Consider the following 21,340-nt stretch of genomic DNA (forward strand, 5'->3'; position numbering starts at 1 on the left):
AGTCGCCAACGTTTCCAAGATCTCATGCAAGGGACCTGGACTGTCGGATGGATGAGAACAGCCGCCCCTCGTGGGAAGGGACGGTTGTTATTAACGGCCAGAGACGCTAAGATGGGGGGAAAAAGAAAGGCCCAAAGTGCACGTCTCTGCAGTCTCTGTCTTTGTCTCTGCCTCTCTTTTTTTCTATCCTTTTGTCCACTTAACAACGGCCAATTCAATGGCAGTCTAGACTGCACGGTCTTAGAACAAAGCAGAACACATCTCTGGAAGCCTTTCAGCTCGAAATCGATTCTTTTTCTTTGTTGGCCTTGTTCTGGAAGCTCGCCAGCCCAAAACGACGTCAAAGTCTCCGAGTAACGGCACTGGTTGTTGTTACTGGTGAGATAGTTTCCCACCCACCGTTCAGTTCCAGTCAGTTGACTGACTGACTGACGGATGGAATGAATAATTTAGGGTAGGCACCAGGTAGGTTATTGTGGCTGGGCTTCGGCTGATCGGCGTTGGCCAGAGGTAGAAACGTTAAGCACCTATTTTAGTTTGGGAAATCTATGCGGCTCCCTTGACCGATTGAGATCTAATTAGAATCTTGATGATTGGCTGCTGACACAGAGAAACTTCTCCATTCATGCTACTGTGCTCTTCCTCAAGTTTTGGTCGCGTTCGAACTTCCTAGCAGGTACGTACACTCATCGGATATCTACACCTACTGTATGACCCGACCTGACCTGACCTGACCTTACCTGACCCGACTTGACTGACTGACTGACTGCTGGGTTTTAAAGTGGTCAAGGATTGCAGTACGGTACTCCCGTAGGCGGACCAGTAGCTCCACCAAGGTAACGACTCGGCTACTTCCCAAATAGGGCAATGTACCAAGCAAGTACCGTACCTCCCCCCTCTTGCCCCTCAACTCTCTTTCTCTCTAACGGAGAAGGCCGATGGTGAGTGACCACAATCAGCCAGGTCCACTTTTATTCGGTGTGGAGCAACAACCCTCCCAAAAGTAGTAAGAATTCCCGTGTTCGTTGTCTATTTTTTTCAGTAAACGCACGCACGCACCCCCTCCATACCGAAGGTACCCTCCAATCCTTCCAATGCAACATCCTAATTGGAATGCCGCAGCGCTTCTCTGGTACCGGATTTGATCTGCAAACCATATGTGGGCATACCAGAGTAAATATTGGCCCGTTCGTTGACCAACCATCCCAGCAAAATCATACCTATGTCCTTCTTATCAGGCGGTATGTGTTGGCTGGCATGTTCGGCTGATCCATTACACCCAACGAGGACCACGGACATGCCGCCGTGCCATAAACACAACTAGACTAGGTTACTTTTCTTATGTCCTGACTGCACTACTACCTCTAGACTTTCCTAGATAACTGTAGAATGGAATTAGCGCCATATATAGTCACAACCACAACTTTTTACAATTATTTTTTACCATGCATAAAATAAAATCGCTTAGGGGTTACGAACAGTTCTCTTGAATTCCCTTTGGTCTTCTGTCTCAACTTGGTGCCTCGAGCAAAAAGCCAGCATTGCCTCGGACACATGTGCTTCCAATCAACCCACACAGCGCTTCAGCCATCCTGATCCTGGTCACTAATAGAGCTCGGCATTTGGGTGGCCATCCAGAGCATAGTTCTCGTCATCTTCGTCAACTTCGTCATCTTTATCAGGTTTTCCCAGTGGCGGTTCGTCGCGCAGTCGGCGGTCGGCTGTTCGTCCCGTTTCACGGACCGGCGACTTTGAACGGCTCCTGGAACCGCCCTGCGAACATTCTCGGCCATGGGTCCTGCCGTGAGCCTCCTCTTGTCGCGGCTTGCCAGCCTTCGCCGCCTTGTTCGCACACCGTAGGCGGAGCTTCTCTTCTGGGTTACCCATGTGCTTGGCAAAATCGGCCAACCCGCGTTTTTGACGTTGTCTCTGTTGAAAGGGGAGTTGTGACTCAACCACCCCCTTGGCCATGTACCAATTTAGTGTTTTGTCGCCTTCTACCGGCTCATGGAGAGTGTTGTTGACCCAGCTCTTTGCGAGATCGAACCATTTTATATAGCGGCTATATGGGCCAGCTTCATCTGGCACCCCCATGATGTACATTGGATCCTTCTCCTCCATGGGAAGACTATGAGTATGAACAACCAATCTATCTTGTTCATGGAGCTCTACCATTCTGCGAACCCCCAGTATAGACTCCAGGCAGTAAAGATGCACATACCCGGCGCAGTGGAAAGGGTCAAGCATGCCACCGTACAAGGAGGGATGCTCGCTGAGGGCAACGCGGAATTCGCCACGATTAATGGTGCGGTGTAAGGCGCGGCATTGGCGGAATCTACACTTGGGTGATAGGAGATAATTGGGGTAGCGATGATTGTGCAGTGTAGGGGTTCTCTGGATTAGAAGCACAAGCTCGGGCTGTGTCAGGTAGTCCAGAAATGCCACCTCGTCAAACTTGTAGAGGAGATTGAGCTCCCCATCACAAGTATAGTGGAAGACACTACGCCCATGAGCCCACGACGGGGGAGGCCCCGGGAGTCTCCAGTAGAACTCATTTGGGTCATCCCTTGACCCATCTTTCCCACGGCCACGCCTCAATTTGTGGAGAGGACGACCATGGGGGGCAGCAGATATTGGGGATAGGAGGCTCTGTGCTAGCTCGGCGGACGAGATGGGTTTATTCCTCAGACTGAAAGCAGAATTCCAATGGCCCAGCTGCACTGGCATTTGGGATGCAATTTGGTTCGTTTCCATGAAGCTGGCAAGTTCGTAGTCAATATTCTCGTTGTGAACCGATTGGGGTTCAAGTGCTGGCAAGGGCGATGCCATGGGGGTGCTCGAAGACGTACCAAAATATAAAGGGTCAGCTGCGCCGGTAGTCGCAATTACATTGTGGGCAGCGGCAGTGACCATTTCCAGGTCAAATGTATCTGTTGCAGTGTCCGGTGCGCTGGCCGTAATCGGAGTTGGGCCGCTGGGTAATGAAATCGCTGCCGTCGGGATATCCATGGGAATCGAAGTTCTACCATCCCATGCATCCAGAGATGAGTTGAAATCGAGAAATTTGCTATTGACCTGGTCGACATGATCAAAATCGAAATTGTCGCCGACCTCCAAGTCGAAGTCTTGAGAGAACATGATACCTTCTGCGATGCCAAATGTCAAATACTCGGACGATCGAAACCGGCAGTAGAATTATGATTGGGAAATGATGATCAAGCCGAATATATGAGCACCTATGCAGCTGCTGTACAGTCCCCGTCAATTGATGGGAACGTTGGACGCATTCCCGCAAATAAATCAACTGCTGAGGGCAAACCGCTCGAGGGGAAGGAGAAGGACCAACTTATAAGAACACATTGAATGTAAAAGAGGTTGGAATGTTTCAAGATACAAAGAGTATTGTATTCACAAACAAAGGGCAGTATTAATTATTAACAAAGGGCATTATTAATTATTAACAAAGGGCAATATTAATTATTAACAAAGGGCATTATTAATTATTAACAAAGGTCGAGACACAATGAAGCCACGATCAATAAACAATAACGAGAAGCAAAACCCAGTGCGCACATCCGTCAACATATTCCTATAGAGGTGGTACCGTCAGCAAAGTGCCAAAATATAATAACAAAGCTTTGAGTGATAAGGATGGGTTTTTTGAGATCAGGAGAGCTTAGCATTTCATCTACATTCTGATTCAGAACAGGTCTGTGAATGCATACTTCTCATCATATGGAGGGTAGTAGACGTGAAGGACCAATAATGCCAAATAACGTACCTATGATAGCATGGCTGGTCAGGTGCAATGGTGATCGGAGCGACGTTTCCATTTCCCTTCCGGCCAACAATAAATTACTTGCTGAGAAGCATGATATTTACGTGCTCCGCGAGAAAAGAGAGATATACTGTTACCTTGTTGGAATACTGGTTTGCATTTGCAAGCATTCTCGTGTTCGAGATTGCTCTCCAGTGATTGGGATGTGTTCAAGACAGGAAACCACATTGCAGAGGATTCGAATGAAGGAAAAAATTTGTACTTCTCAGGATTTTTGAAGTGGATACCTAAACGACGACTGATGGTCCAAGCTTTAAGCCCGGATTGGGGCTCTTCAGTGGCGTCCATGAGGCTGGTGAATGAATCCATATTTTTCTTGTTCATGGACCCCACCCTCCGACTTGAGATGTGACAGGCACCCTACCAAACCTACCTCGTAAATAACGTGGGTGCGACTCACTCAACTGCAATATCATCATTAGGTGCACCGAAGAAGCCGAGATGGGTTAGATTCGACTTTTTTTGGTACTGCAAGATGAATTCGATTGCTTACACTGTTAAATCAAAAGTGCAAACTCTGTGGGCCAATTACTAGTACTGCTTCCATTAGGTACCTACATCACCATTTTGCAATCGGATTGAAGAAGTTTGGCCAAAACCCCCTGGTCGTTCTTTATCCTCGTTCCTCAACTCCTCCTCGTACTTTGGTAACAGCCGCGCGGGGGCGCCATACCTACGGTACAATACCTAGGTAAGTAGGTACCTAGGTAGATAAGTAAGGTAGGTAGGATGGGTGTTTGGAGGATCGAGACAGAATAATTCAGTTATACATAGGTATGCATTGGTGCTTGTAGAAGCTAGGCAGGCTAGGTTGATAAGGTAGCTCATTTGTTGTCAACCATGAGGAAGAGATCCCTGTTGTGATTTCTGTTCCTGGATTTATCTGGAGCTTTACTGTAGATGGCATGGTGATCAACTTGGAGTGTTCTGGAGCTTAGGTGGATTTTGTTTTGTACTACTCCGTACACATGCTGGAGGAGCCTGCAGAAAGGATTAGCCCGTTGCATCACTTGAGACCCCTCATCACCCCTTGTTCTGAATAACCGGGTTGGCAACTTAGCTTGGCGATTTTGTCCACCCCTACAGGAATTATAGGGTACCTTCGCTTGCTGCACACCTATCGAACCCAACTACGTCACGAGATCTGGGCCGGCTATTCACTGGTAACGCCGCCCCATCTTGCCCACCCACCTGCCCACCTGCCCGCCTCCAGTTTATTTGCTCCCTCCGCAACCACCAGCGACAGCGACGAACGAGCCTCGGATACGCATATCTACATACCTCACATTTCTAGAGCTCGGAGCACGCCTGACCAACGATCGCATTGAATTGACCAACCATCGTATAGGTCAACCGGCGACGAGTCGAGTCGCCACGGACTGGCCGACCATGGCCGACCGCAATCCCGAATTGCAGGAAAAGCTTGGCGAGCTGGAGCGGGAGCTTGAGGTCAGTCTGATTCCAGGTCTCCCGTATTCCTCCATCCCGACATTCCAGTCGAAATGCATGCCCTTCGCGTTTTGCTTCCGCTCGCGCGCTCGTACCAGACCATCCCCCACACATAATACCTTCATCCATGCCCGCGCGCCTAGCGTTCACGCCATCCTGGCCATACCATTTCCGTGCCTACGTGCTTTGTCCTTGGGCCACCTGCCAATATGCCATAGCTCGTGTTCCGACTCTCTGCGCCATGCATGCTGCCAATTCCATGCCACGAAAAAAAAAAAAAGCAATACCTGTGACATCCCCGCTAACCCACAGCTTCGACTTTGAAACCACAGGAAGGCGATATCACAACCAAAGGGTAAGTTGCGACTTCTAAACCCAAGCCGAATCGTCCGATGTTACCTCCCAAAATCCAGGACCTTCCTGTTTCCGTGCAGCAGGGTCGCAAAAGCCTTTCTTCAGCTGACTTTTGCCGCCTGTGCTTTGCAGATACCAGAAACGACGGACGCAGTTATTGTCCCAGTATCTTGGCCCCGGCGCCTTCGTCCCTCCAGAAGCTCGCGGACCCCTCCGCATACATTCCGCAGATGATGCTTCTCAGGCCGGCAGTGATGGCCACCGTGCTGCCACCTTGGCTGCCCTCAACTCTTCGAGCCCGGACAATCAACCCACCTCCCCGACGAGCATATCGTCGCCCACGACCGGCCGACCTCAGTCTCCATTTGGGCTGCCACTAGAACAACCACATCCCGCAAGTTTACTTGCCCCGGGCGGATCTTTCGCCGATCAGAGACCAGTCATCAGGCCTCGCGATTCACTCTTCCTCGCCCCTGGGCCGAACCAAGGCACCATGGCCGAACCGTCCCGGACCGGTACGATGGTCTCGACCGACTATGCCTTCAACCCAGAACATCAAGCAGGATACGGCGATTCGCAGTACATGCAGTACGAGGGCCAGAGCCGGTCGGGTACTCTACTGGACTCTCAAGGGTTTTTCTTGGATTTTGCCGGCCAGCAATCCTATGACCAGGCCAACCCGGGCGAGTACGGTGGCCCACAAAGGTACTCGACAGGCGACGCATTTTCGCCCACCGCCGCCATGGCGCCCCCGATGTTGACTGCCAATGATTTACCGCCCCCGGACGCCTTGGAGTATCAGATGCCTCTCGACCCTCGAGAGCTTCCTTTTGCCATTCACGATCCCCATGACTCCAACACCCCCATGTCCAAGTTTGACAATATAGCTGCGGTATTACGACACCGTGGGCGTACGACGGCCAAGCTACCGGCGTACTGGGTCTTGGATAGCAGAGGCAAGGAGATTGCGTCAATAACCTGGGAAAAGCTGGCTTCCAGGGCCGAGAAAGTTGCACAGGTGATTCGTGACAAGAGCTCACTGTACCGCGGTGACCGCGTGGCGCTCATCTACCGCGACACCGAGATCATCGAGTTTGCTATTGCGCTTCTAGGCTGCTTTATTGCAGGCGTCGTGGCGGTTCCAATAAACGAATTCCAGGACCATCAGAAGCTCAACCTAATCCTAACATCCACGCAGGCGCATTTGGCCCTGACCACCGAGAACAACCTAAAGGCCTTTCAGCGCGACATAACGACTCAGAAATTAACGTGGCCCAAGGGTGTTGAGTGGTGGAAGACCAACGAGTTTGGAAGCTATCATCCCAAGAAGAAGGACGACGTTCCTCCCCTTTCGCTTCCGGATCTTGCCTATATAGAGTTCTCCCGATCCCCGACTGGAGATTTCAGGGGAGTTGTGTTAAGTCACCGGACCATAATGCACCAGATGGCTTGCCTAAGCGCTGTTGTCTCAACAGTACCTGGGAATGGACCAGCAGATACATTCAGCACCTCGCTAAGGGATAAGAACGGCAGGCTTATTGGGGGTGGCGCCAGCAGCGAGATCCTTCTTTCATATCTGGATCCAAGGCAGGGAATCGGCATGATTCTCGGCGTACTTTTGACAGTTTATGGTGGGCACACAATGGTGTGGCTAGAGAACAAGGCCGTTGATGTCCCTGGCCTTTATGCTCATCTCATCACCAAGTACAAGGCAACACTTATGATTGCAGATTATCCAGGCCTCAGGCGTGCCGTATACAACTATCAGCAGGATCCTATGACAACGAGAAATTACAAAAAGGGCATGGAGCCAAATTTTCAGACAGTGAAGCTGTGTTTGATCGACACATTGACGGTGGACGGCGAGTTTCACGAGTTGCTTGCTGACAGGTGGCTTAGACCACTGAGAAATACGCGAGCCAGAGAAGTAGTTGCCCCCATGTTATGCTTGCCCGAGCATGGCGGTATGGTCATCAGCGTGCGGGATTGGTTGGGAGGCGAGGAGCGCATGGGCTGTCCGTTGAAGCTCGACATGGGAGAAGAGAGCGACAGAGATTCCGAAGACGAGAAGGAGAAGGAAAAGGACGACAAGCCAGCTCCGTCAAACGGATTTGGGAGTTTGTTAGGGGGCGGGACAACGAGCACAACCGAACAGCGCGCTAAGAACGAGCTGAGCGAGGTTCTTTTGGACAGAGAGGCCTTGAAAAACAACGAGGTTGTCATTGTCGCCATTGGTGAGGAGGCTCGCAAGAAGGCAGGCAACGATCCCAATACTGTCCGGGTCGGAGCATTTGGGTACCCGATCCCGGACGCCACGTTGGCTGTCGTCGAACCGGATACAGGCTTGTTGGCATCACCTCACGCCATAGGCGAGATTTGGGTCGACTCGCCGTCGCTGTCTGGTGGCTTTTGGGCTTTGCCAAAACATACTGAGCAGATTTTCCATGCGCGCCCTTACAAGTTCGAGCCTGGTGACCCCACACCCACCATGATCGAGCCCGAATTTCTGCGCACGGGTCTGTTGGGAACTGTCATTGAGGGCAAGGTTTTCGTACTCGGCCTGTACGAGGATCGCATTCGACAGAAGGTAGAATGGGTCGAACATGGCAACGAGATTGCCGTTGAGCACCGGTACTTCTTTGTCCAGCACATCATCGTCAGCATCATGCGCAATGTGCCCAAGATTTATGCCTGCTCGGCTTTTGACGTCTTTGTTAACGAGGAGCATCTGCCAGTGGTTGTACTCGAGTCTGCGGCCGCGTCTACGGCGCCGGCCACGGCTGGCGGTCCACCACGACAGATAGACAAGGCGCTCCTTGACTCCCTGGCGGAGCGGTGCATGGACGTGCTGCTACAGGAGCATCACCTGAGAGTCTATTGCGTATTGACGACTGCTCCAAACTCACTGCCTCGAGTGATGAAGAATGGTCGCAGAGATATTGGCAATATGCTTTGTCGTAGAGACTTTGACTCGGGTCAACTTCCATCGGCTCACGTCAAGTTTGGGGTTGAACATGCGGTCCTGAACCTCCCTATTGGAGTTGACCCCATTGGTGGGATTTGGTCACACATTGCCTCAATGGCCCGACAAGATCTCCTGATGCACAACGATAAACAATACTCCGGAATCGACCGTAGAGAAGTGGTTATAGATGACCGAACCTCTACGCCCCTCAACAACTTTTCATGCATCACTGATCTTATTCAGTGGCGGGTCGCCCGTCAGGGCGACGAGCTGTCATATTGTACCGTTGATGGTCGTGGAAAAGAAGGAAAGGGCGTCACGTGGAGGAAGTTTGATACCAAGGTTGCTTCCGTGGCCATGTATCTGAAGAATAAGGTTAAGATCCGGGCTGGTGACCACGTGGTTCTTATGTACACCCACTCTGAGGATTTTGTCTTTTCGGTGCACGCCTGCGTGAATCTGGGCGCCATAGTCATACCAATACCCCCGATGGATCAGAACAGGTTGCCTGAGGATGTTCCCGCCTTTCTGCACCTGGTCAATGACTACGGAGTCAAGGCCGTTCTTGTCAACCAAGATGTCGATCATCTCCTCAAGATGAAGCCAGTTTCGCAACATATCAAACAATCAGCACAGGTCTTGCGGGTGACAGTCCCCAACGTTTACAACACATCACGCCCACCAAAGCAGAACAGTGGACTCAGGGAGCTTGGAATCACCATGGATCCCACTTGGGTGCAGCCCGGTTATCCTGTTATTATCTGGACGTATTGGACACCAGACCAGCGTCGGTTGGCTGTCCAGCTGGGCCATGATACAATAATGGGCATGTGCAAGGTACAGAAAGAGACTTGCCAAATGACAAGCTCTAGGCCTGTCCTAGGCTGTGTCAGGAGTACCACGGGCTTGGGTTTCATCCACACGTGCTTGATGGGCATCTACATTGGAACGCCCACCTACCTGTTGTCGCCAGTCGAGTTTGCTCAAAACCCAATCTCGCTGTTCCACATCCTCTCAAGGTACAAAATCAAGGACACCTACGCAACACCACAGATGCTTGACCATGCGATTGCAACGATGCCAGCAAAGGGCTTCGCACTCCACGAACTGAAGAACATGATGATATCTTCCGACGGGCGACCCCGTGCCGATGTCTTCCAGAAAGTCAGACTACATTTCGCCGCAGTCAGCCTTGATCGCACCGCTATCAACACAGTGTACTCGCATGTACTCAACCCTATGATTGCTTCGCGTTCCTACATGTGTATCGAGCCCATTGAGCTCTGGCTTGACACAAGAGCACTCAGACGTGGTCTTATCATACCCACAGATCCGGAGGCGGACCCGAGAGCACTGCTGGTCCAAGACTCGGGAATGGTGCCAGTTTCGACGCAGATAGCGATTGTCAATCCAGAGAGCCGCTTACTCTGCAATGACGGAGAGTATGGTGAAATTTGGGTTGATTCAGAGGCTTGTGTAAAGTCATTCTATGGATCCAAGGACGCATTCGACGCTGAGCGCTTCGATGGTCGGACTCTCGATGGGGACCCAGGCATCCGCTACGTGAGAACTGGTGATTTGGGCTTTCTGTACAACGTCAGCAGACCCATTGGGCCTGGCGGTGCCCAGGTTGATATGCAGGTTCTTTTCGTGCTTGGAAACATTGGAGAGACATTCGAAATCAATGGCTTGAGCCACTTTCCCATGGACATCGAAAATACCGTTGAGCGCTGCCATCGCGCAATTGTGCCTCAAGGCTGGTGCGTACTTGTCATGAATCCTATGGCTGATTTTATTTCTAACTCTGTGCTAACTCGATCAATTCTCCAGTGCCGTATTTCAAGCTGGAGGCCTCGTTGTGGTCCTTGTAGAGGTTGCCAGGAAGTCATTCCTTACCTCGCTTGTCCCGGTCATTGTAAACTCTATCCTAAACGAGCATCAAATCGTCGTTGACATTGTCGCCTTTGTTACCCGCGGGGCTTTCCCTCGTTCTCGTCTTGGTGAGAAGCAGCGTGGCAAGATTCTCGCCGGCTGGGTCTCGCGGAAAATGGCTACGATCGCTCAGTGGGCTATCCGGGACATGGATGCAGGCGCTCTTCAGGACCCTGGTCCAGTTGAGCACTCGCCAGCCGCTAATGCTGCCACAGCAGAGCTCAACCGTGCAAGTATAGGCAGTCATCGGTCATCGGGTGGTGGCACTGCTCTCCCCGGTGGCACATCAAGCCTCAGGAATGTAGAGGCAGCACCACAAATCCTGGAGCAACGCGAGCTGGAGCACCGAATGGATAGCGAAAGAGGCCTCACCGGCGCGGGCTTTTCATCCAAGACCCATGTGAGCGAGATGCCTGCCAACTCAATATCTGGGGACGGTTATGGATACGCCGTGAGTGAGAACCGCAGTCAAGGGATGGCATCGTCGGAAACAGTACCGAGCAAGGCGCGTGGCGATGATCGTGACAATGGCTACGACATCCCCAACATAGGTGCTCTCGATCTGGGCGACTCAGAATCGCCTTTGGGACAGGCGCAAGATGGCGCAGCCCCCTCGTCGCACCTACAGCTTTCCGGTGTGGATGGACGTGGAGCACTTGACAATGACGACGATTGGCGTCACGACGCCATCATGCACATGAACTTGGCAAGCAACCTGCAGAGAAGGGACGGATAGGATCTGCACTCTCCTTTATCACGGTTCCCGGGCGTGGACGGTCGAGAGTGGCTAGAAGAGTGCTGTGGAGGAAATTTGTAGGGGTATTGGAGCAACACAGAGCTCTGATATACAAGCTTCGGGTGTCAGTGTCACATCTGCGGGAGGCTCATGAATATCCACTCAAAGACGGTCTACTCAAACAGAAAAGGAGTTCAAGGGCTAGGGAGATGTGGATAAAGCGAGGCATGCCAACGGCGACCTTTCGACTGCCCTTCTGATAACAGTTCTAGCGCCAGGGCAATTTGCAAGTGTCCGTTGTAGGAAACAGAACAAGGGACAGGATCGAAAGAAGCCTCGAGACGCTGTCGGCGTTTGGATCACATTTATTCGCCCTGGTGTTTGTTCAACCATGGAAACGCGATGCATTCCATGCTGATCCTAACATTGCGGCAATGGATCGGTATCTGGGGAGAGCAAAGCGTCGTGTCTCTCGAGTTTCGTGCCTCGGCACGGAACGATCTGATAACGCTTGCCAGGTACCGATGGCATCCACGATAGCATGCTCATCAACGTTGTGATGATATAACAGTCACGACGGCCAACCAATACCCAGCCGCTCCATGTTGGTCACTTAGAGCGATGTCAAATAGTGATAGTCACTGCAGATCAGGCTTTTTCTGTTGTCAGGTGTGGCTGCCACCCACAAGTGGCTGAAGATCAAGTCGCTAGCTTCACCAGCTCTTCGAAATGAATATGAAACCCACGCCGCACTGGCATGCTGCTGGTGTAAACTGCCTTTTTTTTCGGATATGCGGCGCTGGAAGTATATAGTTAATGGGGTTGCCAAGTGAGGCACGACCTCTAGAACTCAGTAAATCGAGTAATGGATATATGTTCTGGGCCATAACAACAGTGCCCCAACCCTGGGAGGCTTCATGGATATTCATAAATAGTGGCTCTAATGTGGTGTTGATCTCGACTAACAGGCTAGGTTCCTGAAGAGATGTCGTACCAATGGTGTAGGACTAGGCAGCGGAGGTGTCTGATGACGAGCTATGGCGGTGTAGTCATATATCTCAACCGTTACACCGCCTTGGTCGTACTTGAAATTATTGCCCTGTCGAGGTTGGGTCGGGCCGGTCGTGTGGCCTGTAGACGCGGGCGTCAATGACTCTTCATTCGCGACCGATGTTGCTTTCCGCCCGGATTGCAGCACACTTTAGAGGGTTTCCATTCGCGACTTATTCTCCTTGTTATCTCTCGAGGCTGTCTCTCGCGCAACCCGTTTTTGCCTCATCGCTCATACTAGGGAGGCAGGTGCAAAGCATTCTGGTGCATGATGTAACGTAAATTCATGGGACGATGTTTGGGGAACTCTGCAATTTCGGCTTTGCCGTAGTGCATGGGATCACGACAATCAAAGCGTTGCATGAGATTTGTGACAGACTTGGCCAATGTACTCAAAATAAGGTGCATTAGTGACAGTTCGTCTATGCCAAGGTCGGTAGTCATGGCCGCGTGCTATAATGACAACGCTCTGCAACACAGCTCCAACGTTGGGACGGAGTCGGGATAATTGGGGCCAAGCTTCTCCCGCGTCGCATCACCCTTACTTGGCGATACGATGTCCGATCGGGTGCAATCCCAATAAACAAGCATCCAATGCGGGCGGGGGGGGGNNNNGGGGGGGGGGGGGGGGGGGGGGGGGGGGCAGATGTTGATCGCTACAGATAGTACCATCAGGTGGTAGTATTCTGGTAAATTAATGCCTCGACGAATAGTATAGACCTTCCCGTTTTGTGTTGAAAGCCCGAGTGATTAGAACGGGTCTTTTTTGAGTCAAGCGATTATCGCCGGATTGAACATTGTTTGTTGCCACCGGTGAGGTGCGATACATGGATAAATACATAGGTAAGGTAGTACGCAAGTATGTACACTATGCGGGTCTCGGATCAAGTACCTAGGTAGGTAGGTAGGTAGGTAGGTAGGCAGGTAGGTACCTAGGTTATAATGATTGCCAGACGAATGAATTACTTGAGGCGAACGAGGTAAATTACTGTTTGTAGGCGCAATCGGGTCGTCGAGAGAGGGGCGCAGCTTTTTAGAGGAGGTAGGAAAGGAGGCACAATTGCTTTATGTCACCCAATCATTTGTACGGTCGCCTACTCGGGGGTTTAAATATTACATGGGGCTCCGCTCAAGACTTACTAAAGTTGCAAGGGTCATGCATGACAGGAGCCGTGCCAAATTGACAAAGTAGGCGTAAGCATTCCCAATTGGGTAGGTACCTTGACGCAGGCATCCACTCACTCCGTGCCGCTTACGATCAGTTAAACCATTCTATTCCTCTGGTGCCTATTGATGATTGATTGCGATAGCCAGGCTTGCCATGTACCGTCACACCCCCCACAAAACGGCAGGCTCTTTGCCATTGTCGTCTGGTTACAAAACCAGCCCAATGGCCTTGGCTTTCCGGCAATGGCTGACATGCTGTTTCGTGTAGCACAGACTTCTGGTGTTTGGCTGCAGTCAAGTGTTTCTTTTTCTTCTGTTCTTTTCCCCATCTCCTTGCCCATCTCCCATCGCAGCTTACAAGCTGGGTTGCTTATGTATCACTTGAATCCACGTTCAGTCACCAAATATTCAAGCGAAGCATCAACGAGCCAACCTCCGGCTTTATCCATCCCTATTCATCAATCATGAAGCTGCTTACCATATCTGCCCTTGTCTCCCTCACATGGGCATGTGTCTTGCCCGAGGAGAGGATCGCAGGTTCTAGCAGCCGCCTCGGCCGCCGCCAGATTACGGGCAATACTGGAATTCCGGTCGGTACTGGGGATCGGTTTAACGACGGCAAGGAATTGCCGCGGGGAGTTGGTACTCAGAACACGGCCGTGACGTCTGTTCTCAGCGTCAAGGAGATCGATAGCGGATTCAGAGCGCTTGCAAGCCATTACAACTTCCAGACGTTTCAAGCTCCGCAGAAGACATATGAGGGGCGTTCAGTCTTTGGCGGCAAGGTCGGCGGCAATGGCACTTGCAACGATGCCTACAGGGTGTACCTCAACGGTGCGATCCACGCTCGTGAACGAGGTTCTGCAGATGGCGTGCTGTTCTTTGTCGCCGATCTCCTCTACGCCAACGAAAAAAACACTGGCATCACTTACGGGCGCAAGAGCTACACCAATGCCGATGTCAAGAAGGCCTTGTCGGCCGGCCTTATTTTTGTACCCTTGTCCAACCCGGACGGCGTCGCCTATGATCAGAGTTCAAACAGCTGCTGGAGGAAGAACCGCAATCCTCGCTCGGCCAAAGCTGGAGACGACTCGACGATTGGTGTTGACCTGAACAGGAACTTTGACTTCCTGTGGGACTTCCCCAAAGAATTTGCCCCGAGTGTTGCAAGCAGTGTGGCCAGCACTGACCCGAGCTCTGAGGTTTTCCATGGTAAGCACCTATTTATTATGGATCTGCGTTGATTTCGACGTCATCTTGTCGATCGATGATGCACCGTCACATTTAAGCAGTGGTTGCTAACTATTTTTCTCACTTGCCCTTATCAAGGCACCAGCGCCTTTTCGGAACCAGAGACACAAAACATCAAGTGGGTCCTGGATACTTACAAAAAGGTCCGGTGGTTTGTCGACCTCCACTCGTACACGGGCGATGTGCTGTACAGCTGGGGGAGCGACACCAACCAGGATAAATACGACTACATGAACTTCCACAATTCAAGCTACAACGCAGTCCGTGGCATCGTCAACGACGTACCCGGCCGCGGCCGGGGTTACGGCGAGTATTCGCCCACAGCAGAGGATTCTGTGAACCAAGGTGCCGCCAAGCGAATGGGCGACGCCATGTCAACTGCAAATGGTCGCAAATACACGGTTTCCCAGGCAGTCGGTCTTTACCCTACTTCTGGGGCGAGCGACGATTATTCCTACTCGAGGCATTTTACCGACCCTTCCCAAAATCTTGTGCATGGCTACACTGTTGAGTTTGGATTTGGAAACAATGCAGTGCCGGACTGCCCCTTTTACCCATCACAAAGCCAGCACAATGATAACCTGAGGGAGATCGGAGCAGGCTTCATGGAGACGCTGCTGGCTGCAGTCGATCTTGGACTTGGTGATCCCACCAAGTGCTGACCTGCTCGGCTAAGGATCTTAAATATGAGCCGGTTAAGATGATATCCTGGCTCGAACCTTCATACCGTACATACTTGTATAGTTTAATACGAATAATATAACGAAATACCCAATTGACGCCCATTGGAACCGTCGCCATATATCGTTTTCCCCCTACATATCGCGCTTTACCTTTCCCTCGAATTTTACCTGTTTTTGACTTGTTCCCGTAATTGAATACTTTCTCCAGAAATTTCAGATGAACATCTTTCTCTCTCTCTCTCTCTCTCTCTCTCTCTCTCTATATATATATATATGTATACATCAGTACAAGGTGTACCCGAGGCTACTCTCCAGCTCCAGCCCTCCGGCTTCCCGTTCGATTTTCCTCAAATGCTCCGTCAGCCTCAACCTCTCGATACATTGCGGCTGCCGAACAAGGGTGGCTTTGTGATGCTCTGAGTCGGTACTATGCGTTCCTGGCTTGCTCGGTTTGCTTGAATACAGTGGCTTAGCGAAGACAGGACCGATGTTGGAGTGCCAGTTTTGGTGCATTTTCTCAACCTCCTGAGAGGCCTCGATTAGGGCCCCAACCCCGACACCGTCAATGGCAGCGTTGAGGGGCCACGGTATACCAGAACGGTCGAGAGAGGCTTGGAGGGCGCTGCGGAGAAAGTTGTCGCAGCCAAGAGAGCAAACAGAAACCGCCGCGCTACAACCCAGCGCATCATTTACAGCGCCTACTGCCTGTATCAGTAGTTGCTGTCTCTGTTTATGGATACCTTCTGCTCGGAAATTAGCATACCAGCCCTCTCTAAGCCTCGGGTGTGCCATGTGAACAACATTTTGTGCTTACCAATGATCTTCTGGCGAATTGGCAAGCCATAGGTTCCAACAATTTCAGTGTTTTGCGCCACGGCGATTCCAGTAACGCGCCTGAACAGTGAGGGTTGCCGAAAGACGTAGGAAATATAAATCCACTGCATCAGCGCCTTACCCACTGGCGCCTCTACTAGGTTATGTTCTAAGCCCCTGATCCACCTGTCACCATGGGCCTCGACGGCATCGAAGCATCGGTATCGGTCCACGAAAACGGCGATATCGGCGAGGGTCTGGAGAGCGACGGTGCGTGGGACCTTCTGGCCTCGGCAATGGATGATGTTCATCACCACGGTCGCTGCAACCGGGTCGACATCATCCAGATGAATGTGTATTCTTCCATCCGACTGGACGGCTGGAGTGTGTCGAAGTTTGTTGGAAAGATGGCGGGAGGCAAGAATCAGATGCTTGGAAGAGACCTTGATCCGGAGCTCTGTGCTGAAGTGTTGGCCGTTGTTGATATGCGGCTCGGAGACACCATTGACCAGCCTGCTATCCCCATGTCCGTTGACTACCAATTCAGAGTTCTTGGTCACCTCTGACAAGGGGCGGACAATAAGCAACGTGTCTGCATCGTGGTCCACTTCGTAGAGCCTGAACATGTCTGACTTCTGTACTCGGATCTCGTGGACTGGGAGGAAATTGCAAATGGTGGGAATGATAGTGAAACGAGACCAGATAAACGGTCTCAGAGCCTCTCTCTTTCTCTTACATACACACACACACACACACATACACATTTGCCTTGTGCCTCTACACTGCCCAGGACAGACAGGATTGGTTTCCTCCACCTCAATCCCACCCGCCCAAGCAGTCACCCCAACCAGCCTTTGCCGGCACCATGTCCAAGATAGAGGCTAGGCGCCGAAGACAGCTCCTCATCTCGCGTAAAGAGGCTACCAAAGACGGCATTGCGCGAAGCCATAGACTGATCACGCAATTGCACGGGTTAGAACCCTTCTTTCTATTTGAACCCTCCTTTCTACCCCTTGTCGAACCAGCATCCCCGCACTTGGCAAAACATTGGCCAATGAGAGGGGAAGCTGGACCCGACAGCCGCATCCATCCGGTCGTTTCCAAGACTGGCAAAGGCGGCACCGACGCTGTCACAAAGTGCTTTGATGGAGGAGTGTGTGTATTTGCATGTGCCCACCTGCGTGCGTGGTGTATATGCTGTGCCGAGAGCTAATATGTACCTATCCTATGGTGAGCTTATCAGTTGGATATGTTGCCCTGGAATCGCCGTAGTTCCTTGGTTTCTTCCCCACAACCCCAGGCCACTTTGATGGGCCCATAGAGTCGGACCAGGTCCGGATTGTGGCCCCGCAACTACTTTCTTTCAATTGGTTGGTTTCTTATTTCTTATTTCTCACCCCTCCCTGTACGTCACTTTTTTTTTTTTTTTTTTTTTTTTTTTTTTTTTGCACGTAAGGCTTCCCCAAGCGGTCTATGCGTCTTTCTTCGTAGGAGCTGTATATGCTCTATTTGTATAGGTACTTATTATGTACCTGGGCTCAAGCTAAATATTGGATAAAACCCTCAAATATTCGACATCGTACATTCCTGGGTACCAGCAGCAACATGGCGGTCTCTGCCGGAACCCCTCTGGATTCTGCTGCCCTTCGATCCTATCTTGGATCCCTGGTACCCTCTAGCACCCGCTCAGAGCTCACTGGCTCCGTACTCCCTGCCCTCGTGCACGCAATTGGTGATGTCTCAGCCTTGCTCAGGCGTGCTCATACAGTGGCGCACGTGGGCACGGCCAACGCTTTTGGCGATCAGCAGCTGAACGTCGACATCGCTGCTGATGATGTGATCCGTGCTGCATGCAAGAGCTGTCCTTCCATCGTGACGGCAAGCAGCGAGGAGACTCCCATCGAGGAGACCCTGCGTCCCAACGAGGGAGTTACAGCCAGTGATGCCCCCAGCCCGAGCGAGCGGTACACAGTGGCATACGACCCGCTCGATGGCAGCTCCATCATCGCCCCAAATTGGACCGTCGGGGCCATCGTGGGCGTTTGGGATGGAGCTACTGCTCTGGGTCAGAATCCCCGTCATTCCATGGTCGCTTCGATACTGGGCGTTTTTGGTCCGCGCACAACGGCCATCGTCGCACTTAGAGTGCCTGGCATCGGGGAGCCTACTTGCTTCGAGCTTGGTATCGATGGCGAATTCCTTACCATGGTGCGGCCAAGTATTCGCTTTGCGCCGCCGCCTTTCAAGACTCGTTACTTTGCCCCGGCCAACCTCAGGGCTGCGGCCGAATGTGACAAATACAACGCACTGGTGTCACACTTTATCGGCCAGAAGTACACCCTGCGGTACAGCGGTGGGCTGGTTCCGGATGTCGTGCATGCTCTGGTCAAAGGCCATGGCGTATATATATCGCCCACAACCCCGCAGAGCGCAGCCAAGCTTCGACGGCTGTATGAGTTATCCCCCATTGCGCTTGTTGTCGAATGTGCTGGAGGGAAAGCCGTGGACTCGAGCTCCGGTGTTGAAGTTTTGGATGTAATAATATCCGATTGCGATGAAAGGGGAGGCGTTATCTGTGGTAACAAGGATGAAGTAGACCTAGCAATGAAACTTTTGGAATAACAAGTATTTATGGTTAAGAAAACAACTGTAAATATATATTTAATTTTGTAAATACTATTATATATATTGTGAGTATATAGGTAAATAAGCTTTGGAATTTTATGACTCCTGTTATTAAATTTATAGGATATTTAGCTTGTAGTCAATAGCTGTTTTATTATGTGTTTTGCCTTGTTTTCGAAAGTTTTTAAACTATTAAATTTTCTTTCCTAATCTCAGGGCTCATCCCTAAACGCAAAACTTTGCTGCTTTATTTTAACCGTTTGCGGCTATAAAAGTTAGCTTAAATGATAAATTTAATCAACTTTGAAACCCACATTTAAAAAATAATAATTAATTAAACGGATATAATTTATCTCGTCAAATTATTATTAGTTTAATATATGGTTTGATATTATATAACAATATAAAACGGCGGTAAAAATTTAGTTATAATGTTATTATTTCTCTATTAACGTACAGGAATTTCATTAGCTGGATTTAAAATCGTGGGCCGTTAATATTATATTCTAATTATAATTATAACTTTTACTTGTCCGTTACGGCTTAATATTAAACACTTAACTTTCTTTACTCTAATAAATTTGTACCGTGATATTTTATTAAGTCCCACGTTTTAATATTTCCGATTTTAATTTAAAACCTACAACGTTTACCTATCACGGGCCTGGTAAATAAACTTTGTAATTTAAAGTGAATTTTAATCCAACGGGAATAAAAACGTTGGGCAATGTTATTTTTCAGATTATTGCATTTAATAATAGTTTTATAGGCAATTCTTTTTATTATAGATATAAATTATTAACGGCATGTATAATTTAATCCAGTAATATATATTATAAACGTTGCATTTTGGTCCTTAATAGTAATATTCGGTCGGCCGGCCGGTATTAACGTGATAAAATACCGGAAACCTGGTTTTCTTCAAAAGTTTTATAATTCCACGTTATATTATTTGGAGTTAAATAATATTCTGGGCAGTTTTATTTTCGTCTATTAAAATATTACTTTAATTAATTTAATAGAGCCTAATCCCAATTATTAAAATGAGTTTTAATTAAATGATAAATAACCCTTATAATTACCAGCCCAAATTTAATTGGGGTAATAAAAATCAAATTTTATAATTATATTATTTAAAAAACACCATTTTTAACTTTAGTGGAGAGTATAGCAAAATATTAATGATTAGAAAACAAAATAATATTAAAATAATTAAAAAACAATTTTAAATTCGCCAACTTTTGCGTAAATAATCGCAACTTTATTTTTAATTAATAACACCGTTATTTATTTTCATTCAAGGTAATGGTTTGTTTTAATAGTATAGTCGAAAGATTAAAATAATATTATAAATTTCAAAATAAACGGTTTATAAATCTGGTGCTGGTTTAATAGGACTAAGGTGTAAATATTAAAATAAAAGCGGAATTTTTCATATTGGGTTTAAAAAACTGCTTTACTAAGAAAGCAAACCGTTTATAAATAGCGTTTAATAATATTTTATTCCGCTGAATTATTGGACGTTTAAGAAATATCATATTATTAACAGTAAAAGCGTTCGAATGATAATTATTACCAATCCGCAAGCAAAATTAATTAACTGCTAATCCGTAATTGGCCCTACGTACAAGTAAAACGCAAACCTCGCTAATCATTTAGTCGCGCGCACGCGTTCGAAACTTCGTGCCTTTATTATCTTCCTACTCTAACTTCAAATTTCAAATAAAACCACCTTTATATTATAATTTTGTTTTTTTATACACGTTGTTCGTAAGATTATTAGAGATTTAATCACTATTTAATTAAGGGAAGTGGTGTAAGTAATATCAAGCAATTGGTAGAAGTAATACAAAGCAATGAAATACAGCCAAAATTAATGAAATATGCCAGGCGGCGGTTTGATAAGGGAGAATAAACCCAGTTTCTACCGAACACGGCTTTAATAAAAGCATTTTTATAAAATTAAATATTATTAAAAAGTTTAAACACGACGACGAATTGACGAACATTTATTAATAAGTTCCAAAGGCTTTAATTCGTTTAATTATATTTAACATAATTTAATAACAACGCTTTCTTTCCGAATGTTGGAAGGGTTTATACTTTCGACGATTTAAATTATTATATTTTCCGGGGTAAAAGAAAATCTGGTATAATTTGTCCTAAAATAAATATATTGTTTATATTTAAGCCCCGGTATATATTATGATTGGTATTTACAGTATTAAGTTATACAAACGGTAATGGAATTAAAAGCGTTTATTATTTAAAAAAGAATGCATTTCAAATTGAAAATCTCATTTAACTTTTACGAATTTCCAGCGTTTAACTTACAATTAAAATAATATAAAAGCTACATTAGTTAAGTTAAAAATTCTATGCCTAATAATATAAACTGTTTATAATTATTTATTAACTAGTTGTCAAATTCCCGTCGAATGTAATAATAATTTAAGTTTTTTAAAGAAAGAAATGAA

At 48.6% G+C, this 21,340-nt stretch overlaps 6 protein-coding genes across 6 annotated transcripts; 3 read left to right on the forward strand and 3 right to left on the reverse strand.

Annotated features, from left to right (window-relative positions):
- Positions 1 to 1,605: 1,605 nt before the first annotated feature.
- Positions 1,606 to 3,138, reverse strand: PgNI_09368 (uncharacterized protein; the record flags this gene model as incomplete). The annotated part of the gene is made up of 1 exon (XM_031129352.1): positions 1,606 to 3,138. The coding sequence occupies one exon, from the start codon at positions 3,136 to 3,138 to the stop codon at positions 1,606 to 1,608; it is 1,533 nt and encodes a 510-aa protein (XP_030978078.1).
- Positions 3,139 to 3,398: 260 nt separating this feature from the next.
- On the reverse strand, positions 3,399 to 4,026 carry PgNI_09369 (uncharacterized protein). The gene is made up of 2 exons (XM_031129353.1): positions 3,782 to 4,026; positions 3,399 to 3,589 (listed from the first exon to the last, which is right to left on the reverse strand). Exon 1 carries the CDS (start codon positions 4,004 to 4,006, stop codon positions 3,800 to 3,802), a length of 207 nt encoding a protein of 68 aa, XP_030977926.1. The 5' UTR covers positions 4,007 to 4,026; the 3' UTR covers positions 3,399 to 3,589; positions 3,782 to 3,799.
- Positions 4,027 to 5,140: 1,114 nt separating this feature from the next.
- PgNI_09370 (uncharacterized protein) lies at positions 5,141 to 12,193 on the forward strand. The gene is made up of 4 exons (XM_031129354.1): positions 5,141 to 5,287; positions 5,620 to 5,642; positions 5,774 to 10,366; positions 10,437 to 12,193. The coding sequence occupies exons 1-4, from the start codon at positions 5,228 to 5,230 to the stop codon at positions 11,272 to 11,274; spliced, it is 5,514 nt and encodes a 1,837-aa protein (XP_030977418.1). The 5' UTR covers positions 5,141 to 5,227; the 3' UTR covers positions 11,275 to 12,193.
- A 1,422-nt stretch (positions 12,194 to 13,615) lies between these two features.
- Positions 13,616 to 15,704, forward strand: PgNI_09371 (uncharacterized protein). Its single transcript, XM_031129355.1, has 2 exons — positions 13,616 to 14,703; positions 14,821 to 15,704. The coding sequence occupies exons 1-2, from the start codon at positions 13,956 to 13,958 to the stop codon at positions 15,402 to 15,404; spliced, it is 1,332 nt and encodes a 443-aa protein (XP_030977419.1). The 5' UTR covers positions 13,616 to 13,955; the 3' UTR covers positions 15,405 to 15,704.
- PgNI_09372 (uncharacterized protein) lies at positions 15,650 to 17,097 on the reverse strand. Its single transcript, XM_031129356.1, has 2 exons — positions 16,240 to 17,097; positions 15,650 to 16,168 (listed from the first exon to the last, which is right to left on the reverse strand). The coding sequence occupies exons 1-2, from the start codon at positions 17,000 to 17,002 to the stop codon at positions 15,708 to 15,710; spliced, it is 1,224 nt and encodes a 407-aa protein (XP_030977416.1). The 5' UTR covers positions 17,003 to 17,097; the 3' UTR covers positions 15,650 to 15,707.
- Positions 17,098 to 17,843: 746 nt separating this feature from the next.
- PgNI_09373 (uncharacterized protein) lies at positions 17,844 to 18,860 on the forward strand (the record flags this gene model as incomplete). The annotated part of the gene is made up of 1 exon (XM_031129357.1): positions 17,844 to 18,860. The coding sequence occupies one exon, from the start codon at positions 17,844 to 17,846 to the stop codon at positions 18,858 to 18,860; it is 1,017 nt and encodes a 338-aa protein (XP_030977417.1).
- Positions 18,861 to 21,340: the final 2,480 nt, after the last annotated feature.

Source organism: Pyricularia grisea (genome assembly GCF_004355905.1).
Source record: "Pyricularia grisea strain NI907 chromosome Unknown Pyricularia_grisea_NI907_Scaffold_7, whole genome shotgun sequence".
In the NCBI taxonomy this organism is placed as follows: domain Eukaryota; kingdom Fungi; phylum Ascomycota; class Sordariomycetes; order Magnaporthales; family Pyriculariaceae; genus Pyricularia; species Pyricularia grisea.

What these genes read in the sequence shown, in the direction of transcription:
- PgNI_09372 (XM_031129356.1), bottom strand. Translation starts at nt 17,002, where the DNA reads ATGTGTATGTGTGTGTGTGTGTGTGTATGTAAGAGAAAGAGAGAGGCT. An exon ending in AATTCGCCAGAAGATCATTG is followed by an intron (nt 16,169 to 16,239) that starts GTAAGCACAAAA and finishes ATTTCCGAGCAG; the next exon opens with AAGGTATCCATAAACAGAGA.
- PgNI_09371 (XM_031129355.1), top strand. Translation starts at nt 13,956, where the DNA reads ATGAAGCTGCTTACCATATCTGCCCTTGTCTCCCTCACATGGGCATGT. An exon ending in GAGCTCTGAGGTTTTCCATG is followed by an intron (nt 14,704 to 14,820) that starts GTAAGCACCTAT and finishes GCCCTTATCAAG; the next exon opens with GCACCAGCGCCTTTTCGGAA.
- PgNI_09370 (XM_031129354.1), top strand. Translation starts at nt 5,228, where the DNA reads ATGGCCGACCGCAATCCCGAATTGCAGGAAAAGCTTGGCGAGCTGGAG. An exon ending in AGCTGGAGCGGGAGCTTGAG is followed by an intron (nt 5,288 to 5,619) that starts GTCAGTCTGATT and finishes TTGAAACCACAG; the next exon opens with GAAGGCGATATCACAACCAA. An exon ending in GGCGATATCACAACCAAAGG is followed by an intron (nt 5,643 to 5,773) that starts GTAAGTTGCGAC and finishes TGTGCTTTGCAG; the next exon opens with ATACCAGAAACGACGGACGC.
- PgNI_09369 (XM_031129353.1), bottom strand. Translation starts at nt 4,006, where the DNA reads ATGTGGTTTCCTGTCTTGAACACATCCCAATCACTGGAGAGCAATCTC.